At 38.6% G+C, this 12,166-nt stretch overlaps 1 protein-coding gene across 1 annotated transcript in view; it reads right to left on the bottom strand.

The window, feature by feature from the left end:
* Window positions 1–4,071: 4,071 nt before the first annotated feature.
* NEK11 (NIMA related kinase 11) overlaps window positions 4,072–12,166 on the bottom strand; it is a 91,993-nt gene continuing 83,898 nt past the window's right edge. The window contains exon 16 of the mRNA XM_088150895.1: window positions 4,072–7,535. Within this exon, the coding sequence (XP_088007021.1) occupies window positions 7,331–7,535 (205 nt within the window). The 3' untranslated portion in view covers window positions 4,072–7,330. The remainder of the gene's footprint in view (window positions 7,536–12,166) is intronic.

Genomic DNA, 12,166 nt, shown 5'->3' with positions numbered 1-12,166 from the left:
CCTTTTCTTAACCTTCCAAGTGATGCTGCTAATGAGAAGCAGTTATTTTCAGAAGCCACAGTTCTGAAACATTTTCATATGTGACATTTTCTTCATGTCCCTCATAAATCTGCATTTGGTACAAAAAGGAAGAAGCAATTTCTTCACTTCCATTTACTTCCAGAAACATTAGGATGGTAAAGAGCCCTGCAATTCCCTATCCAATATTGACCTATTTGTAACTGAAGGAACAAGGCAAGGCAAATGAAATAGGTGGTTGTATTGGGGCTGTTATACATTTCTCATTCTCTCTCTTTCTCATTGTCCAATGGCAGGGAGCATATAAATGAACAGATCTTTGTTAGTTCAGAGAAGACCATCCATTTTCTCATTTGTACTGAAAATCAGTTCAGACAAAATGATAAGACTGGTACATGCATCTATTCAATAATATCACAAATATTTGGGGAACGGTTGTTGAATGGAATGTCACTGCCAAGACAACAAATGGATTAGAACATAACTGTGTGCCTTGAGGGAGGCCATGGGACATGGCTGATCACAAGCTGGGGCTGAACTGCAGATATTAATTGGGAAAAGGCAAACACCACATTTGCTTTCCTTTAACTTAATTAAGTACAGTTAATAGGATTTCTTTGCATGAATTTAATAATTTCCTCATTCTGTCAAGTTAAGAATTGTAATTCAGTAGCTGTTCTGTTCTGTTCTGTTCCATTCTTCTATTCTAGAATTCTGGGTGTTGTATGTGGCCCTGAAGCCTCAGACTGTGTACCCCAGGGAAGGAAATCACTTTGGAGGGTAAAACACAGGCCTCCAGCTGGTTTTCATTCTGTTATATACATATAATTAGGAAATCCAACCTGAGGTTTTTCTTCATGAAAGCTAAATATGACCTCATTCCCTGGATGTATATATTCTATATATTCTTTTTGCTTGTGAATAGAACAGGGATCTATAATCTGTTGAAAGGTAGAGAATAAAGAGCTTTATCAATTGCTGGGAACATGAAAAAGGGTTCTACTTCCTATAGAAGTGTGAAGATTGAAATCTGGTTGAGATGGGCCATTAATCTGATCCAGCATAACTTTTCTTATGTTCTTATTTATTTTACATACAGTTATGAAATCAGTATTGAATATTGAAGCAATATTGATATTCTCTTCCTTAGGCGCCAGTTAAGGATTCGGCTCTCTCTGCCTGCCAAAAAGTTGGTGCAATTCTAGATGAATGTTACTTAAGCATTGTGGAATGATTCCATCTTTTCTGTCTTCTGTTTTCAGTAGAAGATCAGCCAGTAGAATTTACAAATTGAGTACCTTTCTGTCTTTGACAGCATTCAGCACAGTAAGACTGCAATCAGAACAAGGGTATCAAGTCATAAACAAGCATGCATGAATTGGTCCAAGATGGTAAGGAGCAAAAATCCAATAGTATGTGTATATTATTTGAATTAACCTACAGTAAACACCACAGACCAGACGAAATGGAGCATTATAAGCTAGCCTCAAGTATATAATTTTGGACTAAGATGATAGAGTAAGTGATGATATCACAACTCCAGTTATATCTAAAAGATACAGATTATATACTTACTAAGATTATCTATTAGAATTAGGCTTTCTAATCTGAGAATGCTTTAGCCTTCTTGGGGCACAGTACAAATTGTACAGTGGGAATTGGATGGTGGGAGCCCAATCTCTCTGGTTTTCATTAGCCTCTTAAAGATTTTTGATACCATCAATCACATCATTCTCCTGGACTTCCTAGCAGTTTGGCACTGTTTTGGAGTATTTCTGTTCCTTCTTATTATGTTGAGTCCAGAAGCTGGTGCTTGGGGAACTGTAGTGCTGGTAGTTTTACCAGAAGATTGGCAAGGAGGAATTGGATAGTGGTGTATACCTCTTTCCCTTAGGAACATAGAACTTTATCTTCCCCTGGAATGGTTGAGTATGTAATACAGAATTAAACAAGCAGTTGTTTTAGTTGCTAAAGGGTATATTTGGCTTATGGGGGGGAGGGGGGGTTGCCCTGTTCTTGGTAGGATACTTAGGTAGAGTAGGATGATCTTTCTCATCTTAATTTCAAACCTTGAGAATCAAATATCCCTTAGTTTTGAAATGGTTTCATCACCCTCTGATATAAACAAATACTTAACTTTGATGGTCTCATTTTTGGTAGAAATAGACTAAGCATTCCAAGTACAAGATAAGATGAACTTGTTCTTGGCAAAATCCAGGGAAATGAAACCATTGAAAAGAGGTGTGGGCAATGGTGGATCAGAGCCTTTCATAAGCTAGTACAAAACTCCCATAGGATGAAACTTCGATGCAGTCCTAACTGGGAGGTTATTGCATATTTGCTGACTTTGGAGGGGTCTGCCTACCTTCATCTCTGGGGCTTCCTGACTGGGAGAAGGGTCGTAAGCCCGCCTGCCTGCCTGCCTGCCTGCCTTCCTTCCTTCCTTCCTTCCTTCCTTCCTTCCTTCCTTCCTTCCTTCCTTCCTTCCTTCCTTCCTTCCTTCCTTCCTTTCTCTTATTGTGTTCTTCAGTACTGTATTCTTGGATAGTCTTTGCTCTTTCATGTTATTTATTGTGCAACTTTCTTACACTGCCTTGGAGTAAAGCCTTAAATACTCATACTGTGTGGACATTGCTTCTGAATCCAAAAGAACCTGTGATCCAGCCCTACTGGGCTGGGGACAGAGCAATACAGGATTATATTTAGCACCATGATTTTTAGCCTATTCCATCCCACTAATTGCTATCTATACAAAAAGCAATGGAATGAGGTGAACATGCTGATGACACCCAACTAGACTGATTTTTTACGACATCCAATTCCAATTTAGTTGGCTGAGCAAGTAAAAATAAATCCAGAAAAAGGGAGCACTGTTGGAAATATGGAGATTTGGGTTCAGCTCTATTATGGATGGGCTTGTACCCCTCTGAGATAACAGGTCCACACTCTAAATGCTCTTTTACCATCAGATATCTCTGTGTTCCCTGGTGTCAGCAATGGCAAGAAAGATAGGTGCATTACTGTGCCAGCTGCAGCCATGCCTGAGCCAGTTAGATGTGAAAATGAATAACTATACCATGAGGGCAACTACATCAAGATGCTTTACATGGGGCTATCCTTAGAATGACTGAAAGCTTCAATTATTGCAAAATGCAACTGCTTGCTTGCTAATTGGTGCACAATATTGGGTTGCATTATGCTGGCACTGATAGTTTGCCAGTAGTTTTCCAAGTGCAATTCAATTCTTGTTTTAATCTCTAAAGCCTTGAACTCTTTGGTTCTCTGCCCACTTCAGGGATGCTTGTCATGTCAGGACAGCCTGAATAGTTAAGGTCTGATTATCTATTCATCAAGGCAAGAACCTGCCTGGGCATTACAATCAAAGGGAGAAGTCCTCTTAAAGATTCTCCTAGTTTCAGAGGGTTATTTCTTGGACATATAGGACAGGACCTTCTCTTTTATCGCTCCAAACAAAATCCCAGCAATTATGCTTAGCCCCTATTTTCTCCATTGTTAGGAAAGGAGTTAAATCTTTTTCACTCGGACCTTTTGCATTCTTGATTTAAGGTGCTCTTCGTGTATTTTTATTTTGCAGTATCTTTCCTGTCTGCTTTATCTCTTGCCTTAGCAGTAGTTTTCCTAGAATTTTCTCTTAGAAACATAAACTTAAACATGCCTACTAAAAAGAGAGTTAAATGGAGCTAAATAATGGATGAGGGAAACAAGGTTCCTTGAAATTCCTTCCAGCTTTCTCTGCCAGTAGACAAGGCCATATTCACAATTCAGCTTGTTCCGACATGATCAGTGTCAATGCAGCAGGAAGGGTGTCAGAAGGGCGAGGTTAATAGCCACAGTCTGTACCTGCTGGCTTTATTAATAGTTTGTAGTGCAATTTGCTGCCAGCCCTCTGTATTCCATGTGAAGTGAAATGGTCCACAATAAAAAGGCAGGCTTTATTCCATCACCAAAGCCCTTTATTAAGAATCCTGTTGATCAATTTATATCTCATTATTTAATGTAAAACCTTTCCAAGGAGGCTTATTCCCCCAGAAATGCCAAAAGAACTAAAATCAGCAAAGTAATAAATCATTACAACAAGCATACAAAATAGCAGGATAGAAGCTGCATCCAATCTATCAACAGTTTGTGTGAGTGGGCAACTTTTTTGTGTTATGGCATCCATTTTTCCCCCTTTCCAGCCAAGGGCTGCACTGTCATAGCTGGTAAGGCTAGAGAAAATCTCAAATGCTGAATGTGAACCCCTCCCCAAACTATAACCAGAAAGCAGCATTAGCCTAAAAGAAAACAAGAGAACAATAGAGACAAACTACATCAGAAGGAAATCCCATCACCAACCTGGTGGAGAGTTTCTGAGGCTGAAAAATGTGCATCCTGGCCACAGGGCAATGAAGAATCATAGCTCTTTGGAGTCTAGAGAATGGCTTTTTTATATACTGGAATATCAGTGGTTCTGCAGAACATCGATCAGTTATGCCCTCGGGTTTTCTGTCATTGAGGAGTATAATGCACAGTGACTGAGGACACAGACATGATACTAAAACTGGCAACTTCTCATGTAATGCTTAGTGGACATGTCTATGTCACAACATTGTGCTTTTCTCTAGCCCTCATCACTGGCCACTGGGGTGGTGATGGTGACAAGTAGCACAAAATGCTTACCAACATAGTTTATTAAAATGTTACATCAGGACATGGGAGACACTGTCAGAGTGCTATCATTTTCAGAGGCAGTCCTATGTTGAATGTCACTTCCTGGTTGGTTTTGGGGCACGTTTGCTTTTCAAAAGACCCTTCCTTCCCGCCTACTTCCTTCTCATTCTTCTAATGACAGCCTATGACATACAGTAGATAGAGATCAAGATCGAGATAGATGCAGATATATTCCAAGGCAGCATGTATTGGCCATCTCTGAGATTTACTGGTTTCAAAATGATAGTTGCATAAGGAGCCTTTAGACCACGCACTGAGTCCCATTATTCCTCTTGGCCATCATCCAACAAGTCAATTTTTGTAAAGCAAGTGAGTTATAATGTGGCAGCTAGTAAGCTGATTTATAAAGTGGGCAATTTGAAGAAATTGTTGTACAGATGGTTATGCCTGCTGATGTCAGCACCCTATACCAACGATGAGGTGAGCATCTATTCAACAATTGCATTCAGAGACATGTTTCTGGCTGGGGCATCATCCCCACTGCCACCCAAATTTGGGGCAGGAGGGAGCCCCTCACAGCAGCCACCATCCATTTTGCCTAGTGAACGGCCTTGTTGTCTACTTCCCACAGAGATAGCTTGCTTCTGAAATGAATGGCACAGCCATGTGTGCTGGAAGAGTGTTTGCATGTCTAAATATGGCTCTAAATCATAGTAGCAGATTATGGTGAATTAGAGGGAATAAATTCTCAGCTCTTAGTCTGTGTTGGATAGCCAACACACACACACACACACACACACACACACACACACACACACTGTGGGGGGTATCATTTCATCCAATACGTAAATAAATGTTGCATTCCTGAGTTTATTCCCAGAAGACACGGGGGTGGTTTGAACATGATTTTCAGACTATAAAGGTTATTAGCAATACATTTTAGAAAGTTTGACTGCTTCAAGGTGTATTATTCACTCAAAATTGTTCTTTTTTCCTTTATATTGCCAAAGCTCCAGGAACTGATGAATCTATCACTGACATAATGATCCTTGGAGCCTCCAACGCACTATTAGCCTCTTCAGCAAATGAATCTGTATCACATGATCTCAAAGCATATAAGGGAACCTTAGAGAGCAATGCTTTTAAGGCCAATTCTAAAATGAAGGTACAAGAAATCTATCATAATATGCACAAAGGGACCAATATAACATTTAAAATGTTTATATTAATTTTAATCCTAATGCAAAAATGTAATTTACAAAATGAAACAAATTGCTGATACAAAGATCTCTAGGCTGAGCATTGCTATGTAATAATGGTGAAAAAAGAAATATTCATGCTGTACTTGTTTAAAAACAACCCATTTTGCAAGAGCTGAGCTACAACCTTTTTTTTTTTGGCAGAACTATCCACAGAGAGCAACCATTCCACTCCTGACCATATTTGGACAACCTTTTCTCTCTCTTCTAATTATCATCCCAATTTCCCTCATGGTGTAGGCAGTGGCAGCAGATGGCATTAGACAGCACAGAAATGCTCCATTTTGAGTCTCTTGACAGTCCTGATTGGCTGTAACATTAGCATGTTTTTTTTCTCTGAAGAATAGTCCACCTGCTTAGTAACAGTGCTAATTTTAAGCAGGGAATCAGTTTGGCTATATAGAATTCCTAAAGTGGAACAAAACTGGTTCAGAATGTAGGAAATACCTATTCAGGAAGCCCTGTCCTTACTCTAAATTAGCTTCATTTTTCCCACATGCCTCAGCAGGTTGCCGAACCTGGTTGACCTTATCTGGGCTTGGAACCTAAGCAGGGTTGGACCTAGTCAGTAATTGGATGGGAGACTATCAGGGCATATCAGGCTGTAGGCTAGACCAAGAAGGCAAAATCATCCTGGAAGAGGGCAATAGCCAATCATTTCCACATTGTTGCCAAGAAAACTGCAAGGATACGTCTGTGAAATCACCAGGAGTTGACCTTGACTTGGAGAACACTTTGTGACTTCTTCACATAGCCAAGTGTGATTTGTTTTGTGAAGGCATCACGACAAGGAAGAAAGCTTATTTATTTGCACTGTAAGCAGCAGAAAAGCAGGCAGACTGGCAGGCTTGTGGGAATGGAGAAAAAATTATCCTCACTCTCAAAGCCCTGTTTCCACAGTGAAAATGTTTACTAGGTATATAATATTTGCAATCTAATTAATTTTAAATAAATTGAACAGCTCACTCACTCTTTACATGATGAGAAGAACTACAAATTGTTTTAATTTCCCTCCATCCTTCCACTTCCTGTGCTGCTCCCTTGTTGAAACACAGATGAAATTCAGATTACTGAATGCAGGTTCTTCTTCTGGAGGAATCCACCATGCATAGTAAGATCAAAAATAAGGTAGCAATTGTCAAGAAAAGAATTACTGAGAACTAAATGTCAGTACTGCTTCTGTAGAAATTAGTAAGTTCTCACCAAGTTCATTTGGACCTAAAGATGCCTTCGATTTTATATAAGAAGGTAATTCTATAACCTCAATTTTTCCAAACAGTATCTCCATGTTATTCATTAATCATACAACGTATTCGCTTCTAACGGAACAGTATTGAATCTACTGGTTTCAGATAATGCAAGAAAATTCATTCTGAGATACACTATCTCACTGAAATATCTTCTGAGGCTTGCATCTGGTCTTCAAAATAGAGGAGCTGATCTACCTCAAAGCAGTCACTTGCCCGAGACACCAATTTTTCAAGGTATTCTTTGACTTCATCTTCACTTGCATTCCTCTGTCTTGCTTGTTGGAGGAACTCATACACTTTTTCAAAAATTTCTGCTCCCAATTTTTGAATGGCTGACCTGACAAAAGGAGACAGATTTAGACAAGTTAGTTAAAATATAAATAATGTATAGAAGCTATTATTTATTATAATGGAAAATAATATATGTGGCAATGTTTTGTAGCAGTGGAAGAAAATGGCTCTCTTTGATATCAACTGAATAATAATGCATGAATCCTGAAACTCAGAGAAAATACACAGAGAGCATTCTGACACCTAATACACTATGATATTTTATAACAACTTCTGCTGCGACTGAATAAATTTGCGACCACCCCAGTGTATAATATCAGACATGGCTCACCAGACAAGTAATTGAAAATAAGATCTGAAGGAACCTTCCATGGTAAATTATTTCCAAGGAATGCCATGTAAGGCAATGAATATATATTGATGTTTCACCAGCCATATTGCTAGCTTCTTTGAGCAGATTTGAAACTGAACTTAGCAATGGTTGTCATGTCCTTATATATTGCCTGTATTCAATGGAGTGGAAACAAATGATAGTCAACCACCATGAAGATAACTTCCCTTTAAATTGTTTGGATGTTTATAAATTTCTATTATCTCTCTAGTGATTCTGTGGAATATCTGTTCCATCTGGCCAAATACTCCATCACATTTCTGCCTGTTGCTCTGCTTCAGAAACCACAGCTTTCCTTCAAAACCCAAACTTCTTGACTTTTGGAAGTCAACCCGTCTATGCTCTTCATGAGCTTTGGTCATCAGTCAATGATCAGTTTCTTATTATTATTTATTGTTTCAAATTTCAATGCCACCCATCTCCATAGTGACTCTGGGCAGATTACAGTCAAAAATTAAAAGAAAACAAAATATATCAAGAAAAAATAAAGCAATTGACCGGAGACCAAAACCACTAAAACTAAACAACAAAAATCCAACCAAAGGGGCTCAACCGCCATCCTAGCCCAGGCCCTGGGAGAACACCCAGTCTTGAGTAGTTTGTGGAAAGTCAGAAGGGTGGAAGCCGTATGAATCTCCAGGAGGATATCATTCCAGAGTTGATAATCTAGCCCTATCCAATTATATTAGAAACTGAGCTGCAACAATAAATTGCTGTTTTGAATCGAAGATGACTTCACATGATCACAATCAAATTTTCTCTGAATTATTTTTCTGCACTTGTCTAGTAGCTTTTCACAGTAGACAAATGCACTGATAGATACATCAGGATAATGGAATTTTGTCAATTGCAATGATTTTGTACTATCAAATCACTAACACGTCCATTTGGAGTCTGACTTATTTCCCTCTATTTTTCACAAACTCTTTGGCAAGGACACATTAACTGCAAATGGAAAACAGGTTTACAAACATTTTTGGAGGGCTTTCCATATCCATCTACTATTCAAGGACTTGATATATAAATGGTGTGGGTTTACAATAAATATACACAATATGCTTTTAAAATATCAGGCCAAATATTTTCTCTGCTGCTTGGAAGCAAACTGCAACTTTGAAGGGAAAAAAAATTGAATAATGCAAGCAAGAGGATCACTTCTTCTGTAACATGCTTTATTATTCCCACAGAAGAGAATAAATGTAGTTCCATTCTATATTTGTAAGTCAAACTTGTGCTCTTTTCCATTAATTGTAATCTTTAGTTCCTTCTAGTTCCCTCTAGTGTCCAATTTTTAAAGTCTTATCTTAGTATTTTTTTAAAAAAGAATTCAAAATTAAAGCATTTTCCCCACAGGATTCTTTATAATTACTTCCAAAATCTTTTTTCAAAGTCCATTTGTAACTTTCTTTCAAAGTTTTAATCACCCTTTTGCTGTTTATTCAAAGAAAAAAAAAGTCCTTAACTTGTCTTTATAACTTCTTTCACTAAGGATTGAAGGAAACTCAGCCACTGCTATAAAACCTGTCAATCCAAAGGTTCCTAATAGCTGAAAATCAATTAACAAGCAATTTGCAAAAGTGATTAGAAAAGGAAGTATGCAAACCCAGTGTCTTTTTAAAGGTACCAACCGCAGTTTGAGCAAGATAGCTATTCCTTCATCTCCCAGAGCTCTAAACCCGCTGGAGACTGCTGTTTTGCAGTCTCTTCATGAGGAGCAACTATCTGGAGCACTTGTGGGTGATCTTAAGTCCTCTCCTTGTCTGGAGAGGAATTACAAAGAGCTGGTCTACTCACCAGCTCTTCATTCTACTATGGTTGTCAGCTTCACTTTTTGTGGGCTCATCTTCAGTCTGCCATTTCTTCCCTGATGCCAAGTTAGAAATGCAAGTCTATTGAAAAACAACTCACACTAATTGCCATACCAAAGTAACAACCCAACCTCCCACAAGAGGAGCTGTATAAGAACATTATTCAGATAAATACAAACACACTACAGCATCCCAGAACACCAGCAAAGGAAACAGACTGCCCATACAACATCATCCAACAAAATGGATACCTATGCAACTTTATTAAGAAGTGCCACTCAACCCATTACAGCACAATCAACACAAGCTATGAAAAGGATAATACTAACATACATCAAAGACATCTCAGAAACAACCAACAGACCATTACAACCAAACAACATTACCATAGCACACAAATCAACTAAAGCCCTCCAAAACATCTTAAGTAAACCAAAAGACCCAGTAGCCCAAGAAGGAAAAACAGGAGTCATCTACAACATACAGCGTAAGGACTGTAACAGCCATTATATAGGACAAACAGGCAAAAGACCAGCAGAGCACATCCAAGAACACCAACTAGCAGTCAGAAGTCATGATGAAAACTCCTTGATCTCACAACACATGGACAGACTCAATCATAGTTTCAACTGGGAAACTGTGAGCATCCTAGACCAAGCTAAATCCAAAAATGCTAGGGAATTCCTGGATGCTTGGCATTCAGACAAATCAGCCATCAATAGACAGCCAGACATAGAGATAAACCATGTTTACATACCATTCAAAAGAGACCACAAAAAGCAAAGAAGGAAACAAAAAGATGAGAACACATCCCCTCCAGCAGCCAACATCCAGATAAGCAGGGGTTAACACAAGACAAATAATCAAGCAGAAAACAATACCCTAATCAAGGAACTACCAAGGAGGAAACCACACCCCACCAACACAGGCAGAGCAACCTACTATGTATAAACAGGGAGCAAACCCCCCACTCACTAGCACTGATGATGTTACCTGGTTGGATAATGAAATGTCTGCAAGCAAACAACCAAGCTCAGAGAGCACCAAGGACTCCACATGCTTTCTTATTTCACAACATTATTTTTTCCCCTGTATTTGAAAGATGCGCCCCTCATCTTTCATTCCTAAAGAAATCCTCAGCATTTAACAATATTTTTAACTTGCTACAAAAAATTAAAAGATTTATTATAGATGTCAAATCAGTTATATATCACAGTGGAGTGATGCCTCTGAATCATCAGATTAAGGTGAGTGTATTTCTGTATTTGATAGGCAGGAATGATAACCTTTCATCTGTGTCATCAGAGAGAACATTAACTAATGGGTTGAATTATATTATAGATTACTCTGCTATTACCAAATTAAATAAGTTCAAACCGTCTGTACAAAGTTTACATAAGTGACAGAAATAAGTATCTATGAATTAAGAATGAGCATACGTCTGTCTTTATTTTTGAAAGTGTGTTACTATTTAATGCAGAATCAGAGTTATTACCCATGTATCATGCATAATCTAAATTACCTCTCAGATCTGCTTCTTCTACAAAGCCCAGCAAATTAGTAAAAATGCCTACAAAACCCACTGTATCATCTTACCATTTTAGGAGGAAAAATGCCTTTTTAATCTTGTTGATTATGTAAACAACTGGAATGGTTATTGGCTTTTTAATGTTGGGAAGAGCAACAAGTTTGTAATTAAATGGTATAGCTAATCTCTTTATCCTAACATTACTACTTCTGCATATACACTACTGGAAAAAATCCTCCTATAATACAGTTGAGGAATTTTGTTTTGACTATGTGAATATTTTAGATTCTTTTTTTTTTTTTCCAATCTGCGCTCAGTCGTTACCGTCTCTGCAGTGACTGCTTGGACGAGTCCTTTTGCAGTTTTCAAGGCAAGGTGTTTCAGAAGTGGTTTGCCAGAGCCTCCTTCCTAAAGCAGAGCCCAGCTGGCGAGCGCAGGAGGCGGGGTTTCTGTTGCTTCGTGCCCTTTTCGGGCGCGCGTGGTTTTTCGCGCTTACCGGCAACTGCTCCCGACTCCTTTTTTGCAAGGCGCTGCCAGCATTTTTCCTCCCACCGGAATGAGAGTACCCATTTATCTACTCACGTGAGTTTTCGAACTGTTGGGTTTACAGGAACTGGGGAGGAAACAGGAGCTCACCCTGCTAACGTGAAGGCTGGACTCGAACCGCTGAAGCGTCGACCATTTCTGGCCGGCAACTTTCAGCGTCATTAAGCTGCTGCGCCACCATGTCCCCATGATTCTCTATGATTTATGATTTGTGATCTATTTATCTATCTTTATCTTTTTATTTTATTTATCTATTATTATGTGATCTATTTATCTATTTATGATTTATGATCTATGATTTATGATTATGATTTATTATTTAGATTCTCTACTTTGGCATAAAGCATATAAGCATGCTTTTTAAATTATTTTTTATTTGAAAGGGCATCCTGATGGTAAGGGCT

This window comes from Python bivittatus, unplaced genomic scaffold, assembly GCF_059951505.1.
Source record: "Python bivittatus isolate LINGU-HERP-01145 unplaced genomic scaffold, Pbiv_v1 ctg000610_np1212, whole genome shotgun sequence".
Taxonomy (NCBI): Eukaryota; Metazoa; Chordata; class Lepidosauria; order Squamata; family Pythonidae; genus Python; species Python bivittatus.
The sequence above is the reverse complement of the archived record's forward strand: the minus strand, read 5'-3'. Positions and strand labels throughout refer to the sequence as shown.